The following is a 16,977-nucleotide window of genomic DNA, read 5'->3' on the forward strand; positions in this document are numbered from 1 at the left end:
GTCACAAAAATCATAGCATCTTCCGCAAATACGTGTTATTACAATAATAATATTGTAATAATATACGATAATATTGTATCATATTGGATTATTTGTACTTATTTCATTCAATTGTACAAAATAATTTTCCATGATTAGCAGTAATTACATTTAAATCAGACAAGAAATAAAAAAACTGCAATGACATCATCACAAAAAATATGTATTTCATAGAACAATATGAATCGTCGCTATATTGTTCTATATTAGAATCATATCAGTGTTATGATATTACCACGTCAACCGTCATTACCTAAAATGTGAGGGAATATTTTTCATTTATTTTAATTTTGGTATTTTTCTGATTTCTAAATTTTCATTTTAATCAATTTTAATTGGAGTATTTTAATCACTATTGGTGATTTTAACTTCTATTTTAGTTTTAGTATTTTTTTAATGTTATTGTATTTTTAAATTTAATAATAATATTTTTACATTTTAATTTGAGTAATTTGTGTGATAATACTGTGAATTTGAACACACCCTCGGGGGTGGGGGAACATTTTTCATTTACTTTATTTTTATTTTGGTATTTGTCAATTTAAATTGGAGTATTTTAATCACTATTGGTGATTTTAACTTCTATTTTAGTTTTAGTATTTTTTTAATGTTATTGTATTTTTAATTTTAATTTTAATAATAATATTTTTACATTTTAATTTGAGTAATTTGTGTGATAATACTGTGAATTTGAACACACCCTCGGGGGTGACGGAACATTTTTCATTTACTTTATTTTATTTTGGTATTTTTCTGTTCTCTAAATTATGATTTTAATCCATTTTAATTGGAGTATTTTAATCACTATTGGTGATTTTAACTTCTATTTTAGTTTTAGTATTTTTTTAATTTTATTGTATTTTTAATTTTAATAATATTTAAAAAATTTAATTTGAGTAATTTGTGTGATAATACTGTGAATTTGGTCACACCCTCGGGAGTGAGGGAACATTTTTCATTTACTTTATTTTTATTTTGGTATTTTTCAATTTTAATTGGAGTATTTTAGTCACTATTGGTGATTTTAACTTCCATTTTAGTTTTAGTATTTTTTTTTATTTTATTGCATTTTTAATTTTAATAATATTTTTAAATTTTAGTTTGAGTAATTTGTGTGATAATACTGTGAATTTGAACACACCCTCGGGAGTGAGGGAACATTTTTCATTTACCTTTATTTTTATTTTGGTATTTTTCTGATCTCTAAATTTTCATTTTAATCAATTTTAATTGCAGTATTTTAATCACTATTGGTGATTTTAACTTCTATTTTAGTTTTAGTATTTTTTTAATTTTATTGTATTTTTAATTTTAATAATATTTTTAAATTTTAATTTGAGTAATTCGTGTGATAATACTGTGAATTTGAACACACCCTCGGGGGTGAGGGAACATTTTTCTTTTACTTTATTTTTATTTTGGTATTTTTCAATTTTAATTGGAGTATTTTAATCACTATTGGTGATATTAACTTCCATTTTAGTTTTAGTATTTTTTATGTTGTATTTTTTTAAATAATATTTTTAAATTTTAATTTTAGTAATTTGTGTGATAATACTGTGAATTTGAACACACCCTCAGGGGTGAGGGAACATTTTTCATTTACTTTATTTTTATTTTGGTATTTTTCGGATCTCAAAATGTTCATTTTAATCCATTTTAATTGGAGTATTTTTATTTTATTTTATTTTTATTTTATTGCATTTTTAATTTTAATAATAGTTTTAATTTTAGTTTGAGTAATTTGTGTGGTAATACTGTGAACCATACTGGAAGCACGAAATCCAAAGAAATACAGCTGAATGGGTGCAGATTCTGGAAGATCTAGAAAGCTTTGTGTGCGGGTTATTGTGTGTAGCTGCTCTATAGGAGTCTAACTCAATACAAGGCCCAAAAAAATGAGCATAATTTGTCCCCTTAACGTTTTTTAATTTCCCACATCCTTCCACAAAAGTGTTGCGTTCAAGGCGGAGGACATGCTAAGCTAGCAGCCGCCGACGTGAGCAGACATCTTGATAGGCTAACAGGAGCTAGCAGACACTCAAAAGGCTTCCGGTAATGAAGTCAAGGTGCCTTCGCTTTTATCCTTGCCCGGAGATAAATGAGAATTCACACTGCCGACACTTTATTCATCTTTACTCACCCCCCCCAGCCCCCCCCCCCCCCCCCACACTTCCTGCAACAGCAGTAATGATATCACAGCCTCACAATGCCTCATTAGCATATGCTGCCTTATGCATGCCAGCAATTTACAACTTTTTCCACGCGCTTGCTTTCTCTTCCCATCCGTATGGCATCTCCTCCGAGGAATGCCACCCCCTCGTTTGCGCACGTCAATCAAGCCGCGCACGCTCCTTTTTTTCCCAAATAGTCGCAATCATACGGGACGTCTTCCTGCCACAAAGCAGGCATATGGCATGCGAAACAAAAGGGGGGGGACGCCACATTAGGGAGGCCTGCGCTTGCTAATGAGAGCTCAATGCAGAAGCTCATTGGAAAAACGGCGGCTTTTTCCCGCGCCAGCTTCCCGTGCGAAGGAATTCTCATGTAGTCCGCTTTGTGATGCACTTTGACACGCGTACGACTCTACCGCATCGTTCTGGCATCTGCTGGTTAGATTTGGAGACTCCGAAGGGGCTGAAGAAGACCTCCAAGTATTGAAAGTGGCGTTCCACAAGGGTCTTTACTATGCCCCTTACGTTACAAATTAGCAAAGCTTTTCTATTGAATATGATTAGATAGTGCAGTTGTACATCATGAAGTATACGTCGCTTCTGAATGTGATGACTACAAAATTATTTTTTAATAGTATGGGGTGGGGGGGGGGAGTCGTCCTAAAATTTGAATACTACCAAAAAAAACTTCCAAATATGATGAGCATGGAGCTGGATTTTTGCAAGAAACGTTGTTGTCATGACAACAAAACATTTTTCAAAAGCAGAATTATTTTCTAGGAAAACGTTAATATTATTATTATTATTATTATTATTCTGCTACATTACTACTACTGCGACAATGCAATACCTCATATGATGGCAGTAAAGTTATATATGTACAAGTAAAACGAGTAGTCATATTTTTCAAAAATGTTATTTTTCAAGCAAAATTTTTTTATGTTAATATTATGGAAAAAAGTCCCCCAAAAATCATAATATCATGAAAAAAGTAAATATTAAAATATGGAATTATGTCATGACAACAAAACAATTGTCATTTTTACAAAAAATAATTATTTTCCAAGAAGAAAGTGTTGATATTATGAAAAGAAAAAGTCCAAAAAATCTGAATATTATCCCCAAAAAAGTGACAAAATTAGAATATAATTGCGATGAAAAAAACTTTAATATTAAGAAAAACAGTCCCCCCAAAATGTTAATATTATGAAAAAAAGGTGAGAACATGATAATAAAGAAAATAATGTTATGTCCTTGATGACAAAAGGCAATCCTATTTTTAAAATACATCATTATTTTCCACCAAAAAATGTATTTTTACAAAATTGTTATGATGATAAACAAATAGTCATATTTTTCAAAAATTTGATTTTCCAAGGAAAAAAATATTACTGTGAAAAAAATACAATTAATACTATAAAAAAGTCAAAATATGAAGAAAATATATTTGTATTTTTACAATAAAAAATGTTAAAAATAGTTGTCATGTTTTTCAAAACTAATTATTTTCCAGGAAAAAAAATATTGCTATGGTAAAAAAAAAGGCCCCCAGAAAAACATAAAATAAAAATATTATGAAAAAAATGACAATATGAGAATAAAATTGAGTTTTTACAAGAAAAAATTCTGTCATAATGACGTTAAATATTTTCATGGTTTTTTTTTTAAATCTATTTTCTAGGAAAGAAATGTTATTATTATGTAAGAGACTAAAGATTTATTTTTTTCCCAAAAAAATGTTATATTGTGATAGCAAATAAGTAGTTTTCAAAAACAGAATTATTTTCCAGAAAATGTTAATGCTCTGAAAAAAAGTTTAAAAAAATTGTGATTATGACGAGAATAAAGTTGCATCCTTCGGAGAGAAGTTTTATTTTGGAGGCAGGCTGCTCCATAAGAACAGAAGTAGGCAGGAAGTGGGCAGGAAGTAGGCAGGAAGTGGGCAGGTCAGTCAGTAGTTTGGGATTTTGGTGATGGATGACCGCAGGGAGAAAGCGGCTCGATATCAGCTTGACAGGAAATCTTAAAGAATGAGATGATGAAAAATGTCATGCAGTAGTTTGCCCCCCCTCCCCCCAACCCCCCAGAAAATGATGGAGCACCTAAAGTCCATTCCTCTCTCTCTCTTTCTCTTTCTCTTTCTCTCTCTTTCTCTCCCTCATCACCGCCTTCCATTTGCGCCCCCACACCATTTGGAAATTGATTGAAACAAAATGTCACAATTATGCCCCGTAGCTCGCCGCTTCAATTATTCATCAATTAGAGGCCGAGCTTTTTTTTTTTCTTTTCTTACCCCCCCACCCCCACCCTCCACCCTCCATCACTCTCTCCTCCGATCTGATTTTTCATTCAGTTTGCCGGATGTATGGCTCCCCTGCTGTTAACCAGTCCAAAGTCATTAGTTTCTGGCTTTGCAATTAAAGCTGATGTTTTATTCATGAGGCCTGCACTCCTCGCTGAAGAAGAAGAAGCAGCAGCAGCAGCTCGGCGATGGAGCGCTGCGAGCTCAAATTCAATTGCGAGGAATCAACTTAATATTAATATTAATAATCATATTATAATAATATATGATAATATTCTATCATATTGCATTATTTGTACATATTTCAAGCAATAGTACAAAATAATTTTCCATGATTAGCAGTCATTACATTTAAATCAGACAGGAAATAAATGACATCATCACAAAGTATATGTATTTCATAGAACAATATGAATCGTCGCTATATTGTTCTATTAGAATCATATCAGTGTTATGATATTACCACGTCAACCGTCATTACATAAAATGTGAGGGAACATTTTTCATTTATTTTATTTTTAATATTTTTAATTTTGGTATTTTTTCTGATCTCTAAATTTTTATTTTAATCGATTTTAATTGGAGTATTTTAATCACTATTGGTGATTTTAACTTCCATTTTAGTTTTAGTATTTTTTTATGTTATTGTATTTTTTATTTTAATAATATTTTTACATTTTAAGTTTAGTAATTTGTGTGATAATACTGTGAATTTGAACACACCCTCGGGGGTGAGGGAACATTTTTCATTTACTTTATTTTTATTTTGGTATTTTTCTGTTCTCTACATTTTCATTTTAATCAATTTTAATTGGAGTATTTTAATCACTATTGGTGATTTTTAACTTCTATTATAGTTTTAGTATTTTTTTTATTTTATTGCCTTTTTAATTTTAATAATAGTTTTAATTTTAGTTTGAGTAATTTGTGTGATAATACTGTGAATTTGAACACACCCTCGGGAGTGAGGGAACATTTTTCATTTACTTTATTTTTATTTTGGTATTTTTTGGATCTCTAAATTTTCATTTTAATCAATTTTAATTTGAGTATTTTAATTACTAATGGTAATTTTAACTTTTAGTATGTTTTTTACTTCATATATATACTTCATATTTTAACATCTAAAAGATATAGAAAAAGATATTTATATACGTATCTGTAATGCTAAATATCAAAACATGTAATAAATGTGTGTTTGCTGCCATCTAGTGGTAGAATAGTAAATAGCTTTTGACTCTTTTAGCGACTCTCTACCTCCAAGGTGAGTTCAGCTATGACGTAGCATCGGGTAGCAATTGGTGCAAAAAACACATTATAATTAAAATTACATAAACATAGGCAAAGGCAACTCTTTTCTGGAATTTTTTTTTCAGTATAAATATTATGATTTGTGATAAAAAAAAAACAATATTTGAAAACCTGGAGCTAGTAAAAATGTAAAGTATCGTGTCTATTTGCTGCCATCTTGTGGTAGAAGAGTAACAATACAGCCAAGTAGTGCACCAACTGTTGAGCCCAACGCCGGAAGTTACACTTTATAACTAAAATTAGATGTTCAAAAATACATATATAAATAAAAATATATAAATATACGTTTATAGCCTGATCGTGATATAGGATGCAACGTTTAATGGGATATTCCGGTAAAGCATAGAAAAACAGTTTATGACTTTAAATGTGCTTTTAACTTTTTAACTCTTATGCTCCAAGGCCTGAAACGCTGCTAGCGAGCTAGCAAGCTAACCAGTTAGCCTCAAATGTATTTCTTCTTTCTTACGAAGTGACCAAAATATTATATCACTTGTATGACAATATGTTTTACATATAAATACCCATATATTAGCATGATACAGCAATGATTTATTCATTCATTTCTGGAAAAAAAAACACTATATAACGAGGTAGCGATAATCGTACTGTGATATTGACATGACGTCAACAATAATGTCAACAGTAAAAAATCCCTACGTGATCCAAAAATGAAATAAAAATAGGTACGATAAGCACAGAATGATTATGATCGCATTATTATACACACAGCCATTAAATTATATTGAAACTTTTCAGTTTAAAATCATGATTTATGCGAAAACTTTCATTATATCACATTTTTTTTAATTCACTCGTTACAGGACGTTTCGGTGTAATTGCTGCCATCTAGTGGTAGAAAAGTAGTATGACGTAATCCTCCACAAAGGGAGTCCAATGTAAAAAGTGCTTTAAATCTAATTATGGTAAAACAAATATTAGGACCAATAAAGTCCTAATGGGGATGATGAATGAAAGTACTTTATTTCAGGTTGACAGGTTGAAAAAAAGGCTGCCATTTCCTGCCGTTTGAGTGACAGGACAGCGCTTCCATCCTTCACACGTACGGAACCACAGGACCAAGCTACATTTGTCTTCTGTTTCATGCTGCTATTTTCTTCTCAGGTGGCGTTATAGCGTCGGTGGCCTCCTTGGGCCGCTCCACCGAGTTGTAGTGCTCTCCCAGTCCGTAGGCGTGACGCATGTACCTGCAACGCCGCACACAATAACAACACACGTGTCGTTTCCGTGTCGTAGCAATGTAAACACTGAAAGTGCGCCGTGTGTGCTCTTACACAAGAGTTATGGCGTCGCCGTCGTAGTCCTCCCCGATTTTGATGGTCGGGGAATCGGCCTGGATGACGTCGATTGGCAGCTGAAGAACCTTCGTCAACGCCTGAAGCTGTTTAAGCATAATTCATCGTAATATTACTTGTTTTGTTACCGTATTTGATGTACTTATTATTGCTGTTGTGCTAAAATAATATCATAAATGCAATTATATAATACATTTCTAAAATGTAGGGTTGCCTATACATTTCCAGGGGAAAACCTCAGTGAATTTGCTTGTGTTGTGATTATAAAATAATTATATTTATCTCATTATCATTATTTTATATATTTTATAATTTTTTTAATATATATATTTATTTATATATTATATATAATTATAAATAAATATATAATTATTAATATAATTAATTTTAATATAATTAACTATATATATAATTAATATAATTATATATTAATATTATATTATATATTTATTATATATTTTATAAGCTACCATTTCCTTAAAAAAAAACATTGGAAAAACATGCAGCCAATTATTCTTATTATAATAATACATTATTTATATATTTTATAATTTTAAAAAATATATATTTATATATATTTATATATTTTATAAGCTACAATTTCCTAAAAAAAAAAAACATTGGAAAAACATGCAGCCAATTATTCTTATTATAATAATACATTATTTATATATTTTATAATTTTAAAAAATATATATTTATATATTTTATAAGCTACAATTTCCTAAAAAAACATTGGAAAAACATGCAGCCAATTATTCTTATTATAATAATACATTATTTATATATTTTATAATTTTAAAAAATATATATTTATATATATTTATATATTTTATAAGCTACAATTTCCTAAAAAAAAAACATTGGAAAAACATGCAGCCAATTATTCTTATTATAATAATACATTATTTATATATTTTATAATTTAAAAAAATATATATTTATATATTTTATAAGCTACAATTTCCTAAAAAAACATTGGAAAAACATGCAGCCAATTATTCTTATTATAATAATACATTATTTATAATATACTAATATATATATATATACTAATAAAATAATATAATACCTTATTTGTATACCACTTTTCAGGGTACTCCAAGACTCCAAGTCTTATTATAATAATTATTATTATTATAATATTAATAATATATTATAAAAATATATTATAATAATACATTATTAGTGTGATGGCAAAAAATTATTTTTAGAAAATAATAAGGTAAACAACAATAGAATTTCCTAAAAATGTCTATTAAATTAAATGTCTTATTAGAATTATTTTTAGAATATAATATGCAATAGCTGAATCCATAAAGAAATGACTTTCCATTCAAAGTTACATTTCAAATACTGCATCATACGCAATAAGGCTAAGTGATATTACAGTTTTTAGAATGAAATTATTAGTTCAACCTCCACTAGTGGATATTTAGTCATGTGTCCGCATCACAGTAGGGCTTTCTCCTCGCTCTGATCAAATTGCAAACGCTTTTGGACGTGTATGAGTTGCTTTCATACAATTCATTCATTTCTGTCATGTCAATCAACAAGAACTATACTTATGGATGCTGAATAGTACTTCCCAATAAAAGTAAATTGTATAAAAATATTATAAAAGTCAGCAAAGTGCAGAAAAAAAAATAACAGACTCACTTCCAGCTGGCCGCCCCAAGCTGCTGTGTGCTCCACATCACTGCAGTACTTCTCAAATTCATCTACGACATTAAAACATATTAATATTCACACATAATAAATAAAAGACTGCTAGATGCATGATGGTACCTGCCGTGTACACGTCCCCAGTGTCGGCGTTGCTAAGGAAAGGCAGGAAGTCATCGGCGTGGCTCCTCATATGCGCCGCCGTGCGACAACGCAGGTCTTTCACGCTCACCTCCGACTGGAACCCAACCGTGGTCATAAAATGGCGATGAGATGGTACAAACGTGTCGGCGCGGTACCTCGCATCGTGTCGCCAGCTGATCCTGCACGGCGCGGTACATGCAGTGGCCGTCGGAGGAAATCTCCTTGATTTGAAGACCTCGCTGGGAGAGCTTCTGCGCCAGCTTGAGGCCCTCCTGGTGGCGGACGCCCTGCAGGTTCTCCACCTCGGCTTCGGCGATCCTGCTCTCACGCTCCTTCTCCTGGGCCGCCTTCTTGTCCTGGTACAACGCAGCACAATCAATAACGTCTTATTCATTCTAGAACTAGAACCTTCAACTCACCCTTCTCTTCTGGGCTTTGGTGACGCGAGGCTGTTTAACTTCTCCTTCTTCTTCCTCCAGCTTCATCGCCTCCATTCCATTCGTCGCCTCCTCGACCTTCTCAAATCAAAGACGTGTTTCCTGTGAGTCGTAACGGAGAACGCCGTCGTAAAACCTCGTACCTTTGTGTCTGTCGTCGTTTTGAGCTGCTTCAGTTCCTCGTCCTGTTTCCGGTTGAGGTCAGCCTCCATCTTGGCAATCTCCTCTGTCAGCTGTTTCCTCCTCTTTTTGTCATTTTTGGGAACAGCATTCTTCATACTCTGGATTTTGGCTTTAAAAAAAAAAAACACACAATTGACTGCACTGCATCATAATTACAACTGTTTACGACTCGGTTTAGCTTAAATAACTACAAACTACAACCACAATTGTTGAGTTATTTCAGTAAATCTCAAATTTAAATTATATTTACCTTGCAGGTCCTTCTTTTCTCTACGATGCTGCTTTAGCAAGGTCTCTTCCGGAGTGTCCGCTGCCGCCTCCTCCATGTTTAAGACGCTAATTTATATTGTTAATAATAACACGACATATTATAGTAATTGTAAAAGAATTGATCACATTACTGACAAGAAAGAAGCAATGAATAAAACGTGTTGTTGTTGTGGCCTCTTCCGGAAGCGCTATTAGCTTCTTCCTCGGGTGCTAGCAACAGTAGAGTGATCACAGCAGCGCCTCTGCTGGCCACAAAGTGTATAACACACACCAAAAACAATGCTGTTGCAGTAAGCGCAGTTTGATTAAAATCAAAGACTAAAAGAGTGTTTGTATAAATAAACATAAACCAGCTGATTTCGAGCCAATGTTCGTGTATATAAAATATTTTGTTGATTTCTCCCTAACTTGCCTTCCTTAAAGTTTTACCGTACAACAAAGAATACAAGATAAAGTTTTTCAGAATTGAATTGAAACGTCACTGTGGATGACGTCACGTTATGTGACGTTCAGGGCAGGACGGAAAAGCTTGTTTGTGTTTTGATTCCTCCAAAGGGAAGTTGCGAGAAGAAAGGGAGGAGACGTGTCGGGGCCATTGGCCAACAACTCCAATTTTACTCCCCATTTCTTTTGCCAGAAATATAAGTAAGGACATAATATCATCCCGGCGGTGACATTCGACACGTTTAAAACGCAACGTCTGACTCTCAGGTAGCGTGACGTCAATCAATAACTTGGTGTTTTCCCAGCTAGCTTAGCAAGTTAGCTCTGTCGCTAGCCTACTTTGGTGAACGTCGGGTGTTTTGCTGTACTATTTTGACAAATGCAAATATTATTAAGTATATTCTTATTTGCTAATCAACTACTACGAGTTACTACTTTTGACAGTTAGCTACGCCTTGTCGCATGTACCCAATCTAGTCGGTGTTGTGCTAACTAGCTTGCAAGCTAACGTAGCTGCCCTTTAAATAACGATTACAAAAACAACACAATATAGATCGCCACACAATAGCTAAGCTATCTTCCCGATTGAGTAGTAAATATTTACACTTTACTGTATTTGCCAAGGAGGAGGAACTTTTTTGGGCACGAAGGCTAAGTCATTATTTGCTAACCACAAGTGAGCTAACTTGCTATATGGACAATAACATTACTATCATTAAAAACAAAGATGGCGCTTCCTTTTAAGGCAAATTAAAGCCAAGTAAATATGTTGCTGATTGTATGAATTGTGTTGCGGTCTTCCTGTGTATGCAGTTTATAATTGCACAGGTTTAAGGTTACTCCATTGTTTTTTTTTTTTGTATAATTTGTGACCAGAATACAAGCCCTTAATCTGTGCAATTGGGGTGACAATGGTGTATATTTGCGGGTGACATAAGCTCCAAGCTAAACGGACCACGACAATGTATGTTATTAGTGTACACATGACAATGGAATAAGTTAACATTCCAGGAGTCACGCTTCAGGCACTCACCACTCGATAAATAGACTTGTGCTTATTTCCTGACAAGCACCGTTTGTTATGCGGGACTGAGACAGAAATTCTGCCTTAAATGGGTGACTAAGCAAGGCATGCAAAGACGCTGTCAATTTAAACCAGGATCGAAAACAACTGTTTGTGTTTTCACTTCGAATCATTTTAACAATTGCCCCGGCCTTTGTCTTGCAGTAAAAAAAGGTGCTGACAGTGAAGCGTCCGAACACAGGCGGGACACCCGAGGGGGGAATCGCACAAGGTCATGGCCAGCAGGGGAGGAGCGACGAGACCCAACGGAGCCAACGGCGGCAACAAGATTTGTCAGTTCAAGCTGGTGCTGCTGGGCGAGTCGGCCGTGGGCAAGTCCAGCTTGGTGCTCCGCTTCGTTAAGGGCCAATTCCATGAATTCCAAGAGAGCACAATAGGAGGTGGGCGGTCTTGGAGCGGTGTTGCGTGAACTGCAATGTGTGCGCAAATGATTGTTTTTTCTTTTTTTATTATTGAGAAACTCAACAATCAAAAGTTATGAGGACGTTTTGGATGCAGTGTTTAACACAGGACTGCAATCTATTTGTGGTAGTGACATGAACGAATCGTGAACAGGACAGGAGTCGGTTCACATTATTGGGAGTGAACTATTTTTTCCTCGACTTTTTTTCTGTTTCAGGCAAGGTCATTGGTCACAATGTGTGACTGTTAAACACACTGGTGTTTATTCGGTTTGTGAGAACTTGGCATGAACTGATTTGACCTAATTTTTCTGTTTTCTATAATAATATACAATATTATTATATAATAAATATTTTTATATATATAAAATATTTATAATAATATTTATAAATAAATTATATTTATAATAATATATATAATAATATTTTTGTACTGTTCATTGAGGTTTAAAACATCTATTTCGATATTTGTTTACGGGCGACACGGCGGTTTTTCTGTTTTCTGTTTTCTATAATAATATATAATATTATATAATAAATATTTATATATATATAAAATATTTATAATAATATTTATAAATAAATTATATTTTTAATAATATATATAATAATATTTTTGTACTGTTCATTGAGGTTTAAAAAATCTATTTCAATATTTGTTTACGGGCGGCACGTCGGCCTAGTGGTTAGCGCACAGACCTCACAGCTAGGAGGACCAGAGTTCGATTTCACCCTCGGCCATCTCTGTGTGGAGTTTGCATGTTCTCCCCGTGCATGCATTAGCATTTTTGCATCCCATCGCTATGCTAGTGGTGCTAACATTTGTATCGTGCTCTGCTCACTCTGCCGTTTGACGCCCCTGCACAACCTTTTGCATGTTCTCCCCGTGCATGCGTGGGTTTTCTTTTCCGGGTACTCCGGTTTTTCCTCCCACATTCCAAAAACATGCTAGGTTAATTAGCCACTCCAAATTGTCCATAGGTATGAATGTGAGTGTGAATGGTTGTTTGTCTATATGTGCCCTGTGATTGGCTGGCCACCAGTCCAGGGTGTACCCCGCCTCTCGCCTGAAGACAGCTGGGATAGGCTCCAGCACCCCCCGCGACCCTCGTGAGGAAAAGCGGTAGAAAATGAATGAATATTTGTTTACATTTGTAATTCACTTTACACATAATTCGGTAATAATTAAATACAACAAAAAAATCTGGGCAGCCAAAGGAACTGAAGAACACTAATTTGTGGTGGCATATTCATGACGCATATAATTTTTATGGAGTTTGCTGCTACATGTTTTATCATCTGGCACAGCAGGGGGTATCCAAACCCCGGTTGGAGTCCAATACATGCTGTTCTAACCGAGTACCGTCTCTCTTTCAGCTGCCTTCCTCACCCAGACAGTGTGCCTGGACGACACGACGGTTAAGTTCGAAATATGGGACACGGCCGGCCAGGAGCGCTACCACAGCCTGGCCCCCATGTACTACAGAGGAGCACAGGCCGCCATCGTGGTCTACGACATCACCAACGAGGCACGAGAATCCAGGTATACGTGTGTGTGTGCGGTACCACGGAACGCCAACAGTTGTTTTTGCAGGAGTCTTTTGCGCGGGCTAAGAACTGGGTGAAGGAGCTGCAGAGACAAGCCAGCCCGCACATAGTCATCGCTCTGTCGGGCAACAAGGCAGACTTGGCCTCCAAGAGAGCCGTCGACTTCCAGGTCGGCACGGAAACCCGTATTTTAATATCGCTACTCAATGATGGTTCACACATGCGTCTTAAGTGTGTTGCTTTGAACAGGACGCACAATCCTACGCAGACGACAACAGCCTGCTTTTCATGGAGACGTCGGCCAAAACGTCCATGAATGTCAACGAAGTTTTTATGGCCATTGGTGAGTCATTTTGTCACATTTTAGCCTCAGTCATCAGTACTGGAATTTACTACCAGCTGTGCTAATGAGCCGTGTTGTGTCTCCGAGAAGCGATATTGTGTACTTGATGTACTTTTTACCCAGCACTTGTCCAACATAATCGATGCCACATATCACATAATGTACACAGAATGTACATTTTGCACTGTTGGATCTTAAAAAGGTTCTAAGTAGAGCTTCAAAATGCAAAAAGGAGAAATTGAAGTGAATTTAGTAAGCAGTTCCGAAATCGGGGGGAAAAAAAGCGAAAAGAAACAAACAAAATCATTCATTCATTCATTTTCTACCGCTTTTCCTCACGAGGGTCGCGGGGGGTGCTGGAGCCTATCCTAGCTGTCTTCTTCGGGCGAGAGGCGGGGTACACCCTGGACTGGTGGCCGGCCAATCACAGGGCACATATAGATAAACAACCATTCACACTCACATTCATACCTATGGACAATTTGGAGTGGCTAATTAACCTAGCATGTTTTTGGAATGTGGGAGGAAAAACCGGAGTACCCGGAAAAGAAAACCCACGCATGCACGGGGAGAACATGCAAACTCCACACAGAGATGGCCCGAGAGTGGTATTGAACCCTGGTCTCCTAGCTGTGAGGTCTGCGCGCTAACCACTCGACCACCGTGCCACCCCAAACAAAATAATTCATTCATTCATTCATTTTCTACCGCTTTTCCTCACGAGGGTCGCGGGGGATGCTGGAGCCTATCCCAGCCGTCTTCTTCAGGCGAGAGGCGGGGTACACCCCGGACTGGTGGCCAGCCAATCACAGGGCACATATAGACAAACAACCATTCACACTCACATTCATACCTATGGATAAATTTGGAGTGGCTAATTAACCTAGCATGTTTTTGGAATGTGGGAGGAAAAACCGGAGTACCCGGAAAAGAAAACCCACGCATGCACGGGGAGAACATGCAAACTCCACACAGAGATGGCCCGAGAGTGGTATTGAACCATGGTCTCCTAGGTGTGAGGTCTGCACGCTAACCACTCGACCACCGTGCCACCCCAAACAAAATAATTCATTCATTTTGTACCGCTTTTTCCTCACGAGGGTCGCGGGGGGTGCTGGAGCCTATCCCAGCTGTCTTCTTCGGGCGAGAGGCGGGGTACACCCTGGACTGGTGACCAGCCAATCACAGGGCACATATAGACAAACAACCATTCACACTCACATTCATACCTATGGATAAATTTGGAGTGGCTAATTAACCTAGCATGTTTTTGGAATGTGGAAGGAAAAACCGGAGTACGCGGAAAAGAAAACCCACGCATGCATGTGGAGAACATGCAAAAGGTTGTGCAGGGGCGTCAAACGGCAAAGTGAGCAGAGCACGATACAAATGTTAGCACCACTAGCATAGCGATGGGATGCAAAAATGCTAACATTATAACAGCGACGTCATGCTAGGTTAGCATACTCGCTGACGATCAAACTTACAGCTCCCGCCTCTGTAGGAGCTCCATTTTAAGACATGTAGTGAAGCCTGTCATTTTGACTGAGAAACACGTTTGATGTTCATAAACATAACATAAACATAAATATGACATCATCATTAAAAATCATCTTTTTGTATAATCTGATATATTTTTGTGTCTTCGCAGCCAAGCGATTGCCCAAGACGGAGCCTCAGGTCGCCGGCGCCAACAGCGGTAGGAACCGCGGCGTGGACCTGACGGAGGCCGCCCAGCCCGCCAAGGCCTCCTGCTGCAGTACCTAGGACACTGCCCCCTTACCCCCACCCTTACCCCGCCACCATCATGCCTCCCCCTTTCCTCTTCTCTCCCCCCGACCAACCACACATAGCAGTAACTATTAGGCGGGAGCGACACGAGATAAGCTGATTTGTTTATAATCACCGCATATCACCATGGTAACGTATGCCGACGGCCAGTGAAAGCGGGAGTCGAGTCCAATTTAGGGTCCCTTTGCATCCATTTCTTATCATTCATTGTGTTAGCAGTGATTTGGGGAAAACCTAATAAGAGACAAAAGTGCTCCATTTTAGAGGAAGCGCTCACTTCCTGTTTGCGGGGATTACTTCCGACTACTGCCTTGCTAACGACTGTGCACCGTTTTCTAATGTCATGTCATTCGTAATCTACAAATGGTTTAAAAATAGCGCAAAAACATCACCGCCCCCCGGTGGCATCGCGGCGTCACTGCAACAACAACAACAGCAGCAGAGATCTGTGAACAAAAGTTTCATTTCAAATATGAATACCGCGTGCGTACTCAAAAACATGTGGACTTTGACTCTGCGGTCACCATTTTGGTCTGGCTGCAGACTTCCTGTTCCTCCTTTGCCGGCTTTGCACACGGAGGCGGCGATATCCTTAAAAAGTTGCAATACGCAAAAATGGCGCTTTGTGATTTTCCATTCATTACAATTATCATTAGTCACCTTGATTAGGAAGTGCTTTAGACACACTTTAGTGTGCGTGTCCGTTTTTTTTCTATTTATGTCTTTATGTCGGGACACGAAACACGCAATTCCTTCCCTCCTCATGACATGATTGTACACTTTTTACTCATGCCTTGCACTAATGACTCTATTGTTATAAATAACTCGTCATAATCACCGCCAATGTGATATAAATCTATATATATATATATATAAATAATATACTGTACATAGGGTGTTGTAGTCTTAACCCGGATTGGTTTAGATGCGACTCGTTGAGATAAATCACGTCAAGGAGCGAGGTCATGTGATCATGTCAGTACGGGAGCGCGGTTAGAATCCGAAACTTTGTGGGATTTTGGGAAGAGAAATGACAATACGGTGGGAAAAAAAGTGATTGATTTCAGGAGTTCAATGAAGACGAAAATGGAGCAAATTTAAGGCTCGGAAAAGCAAAGTAGTTACAATATTTTTTCACATTTTACGGCATTTCATCATTTCAAATACGACTATAAAATTGAACTACTGAAGTACATGAACTTTTCATAGATGTTATTCTCGTTTCTAGAGCGCCTACCCCGTGTGTTGTGTGTGTGTGTGATTCCAGTCCAGCATAGACTCCGGGCTCACCCTTTGACCCTAACGAGGACAGGCGCCATAGAAATGAATAGTATGAATAGTACAGTACACATGATTAAATTCTACACGTATGACATTTAACGCTGCCTGTTGCTTTGTTTAGCAGTGATCTCCTAACATGCTAACATTTAGTTCCTATCATTCCAATGCCTTCTCTCTTTAAAGGTTTCTCCATGGGAGCCACAAATGCAGCATGGTGGGAGCCATAATGAAAAGAGGATGTAAA

The 16,977-nt window shown here is 36.5% G+C and overlaps 2 protein-coding genes across 3 annotated transcripts; one reads left to right on the top strand and one right to left on the bottom strand.

The window, feature by feature from the left end:
• Positions 1-6,185: 6,185 nt before the first annotated feature.
• otud6b (OTU deubiquitinase 6B) lies at positions 6,186-10,062 on the bottom strand. Its single transcript, XM_058047109.1, has 8 exons — positions 9,822-10,062; positions 9,532-9,680; positions 9,371-9,466; positions 9,107-9,307; positions 8,931-9,045; positions 8,802-8,863; positions 7,122-7,228; positions 6,186-7,034 (listed from the first exon to the last, which is right to left on the bottom strand). Exons 1-8 carry the CDS (start codon positions 9,895-9,897, stop codon positions 6,929-6,931), a joined length of 912 nt encoding a protein of 303 aa, XP_057903092.1. The 5' UTR covers positions 9,898-10,062; the 3' UTR covers positions 6,186-6,928.
• Positions 10,063-10,351: 289 nt separating this feature from the next.
• LOC131101522 (ras-related protein Rab-5A) lies at positions 10,352-16,832 on the top strand. 2 transcript variants are annotated; one of them, XM_058046769.1, is made up of 6 exons: positions 10,352-10,552; positions 11,514-11,749; positions 13,148-13,299; positions 13,365-13,487; positions 13,568-13,661; positions 15,313-16,832. In XM_058046769.1, the coding sequence occupies exons 2-6, from the start codon at positions 11,584-11,586 to the stop codon at positions 15,426-15,428; spliced, it is 651 nt and encodes a 216-aa protein (XP_057902752.1). In that variant the 5' UTR covers positions 10,352-10,552; positions 11,514-11,583; the 3' UTR covers positions 15,429-16,832. The 2 variants fall into 2 exon arrangements, with proteins under 2 accessions (XP_057902752.1, XP_057902753.1); XM_058046770.1 differs by having other exon boundaries at positions 10,378-10,486.
• The last annotated feature ends 145 nt before the right edge of the window (positions 16,833-16,977 follow it).

Source organism: Doryrhamphus excisus, chromosome 14 (genome assembly GCF_030265055.1).
Source record: "Doryrhamphus excisus isolate RoL2022-K1 chromosome 14, RoL_Dexc_1.0, whole genome shotgun sequence".
Classification (NCBI taxonomy): domain Eukaryota; kingdom Metazoa; phylum Chordata; class Actinopteri; order Syngnathiformes; family Syngnathidae; genus Doryrhamphus; species Doryrhamphus excisus.

Excerpts from the sequence above, each read along its gene's own strand:
- otud6b (XM_058047109.1), bottom strand. The coding sequence starts at position 9,897 with ATGGAGGAGGCGGCAGCGGACACTCCGGAAGAGACCTTGCTAAAGCAG. Across the intron at positions 7,229-8,801 it reads CTTGGGGCGGCCAGCTGGAA|CTTCAGGCGTTGACGAAGGT; the intron begins GTGAGTCTGTTA and ends ATGCTTAAACAG. Across the intron at positions 7,035-7,121 it reads GGCGACGCCATAACTCTTGT|GTACATGCGTCACGCCTACG; the intron begins GTAAGAGCACAC and ends GCGGCGTTGCAG.
- LOC131101522 (XM_058046769.1), top strand. The coding sequence starts at position 11,584 with ATGGCCAGCAGGGGAGGAGCGACGAGACCCAACGGAGCCAACGGCGGC. Across the intron at positions 11,750-13,147 it reads CCAAGAGAGCACAATAGGAG|CTGCCTTCCTCACCCAGACA; the intron begins GTGGGCGGTCTT and ends TCTCTCTTTCAG. Across the intron at positions 13,300-13,364 it reads TCTACGACATCACCAACGAG|GAGTCTTTTGCGCGGGCTAA; the intron begins GCACGAGAATCC and ends TTGTTTTTGCAG.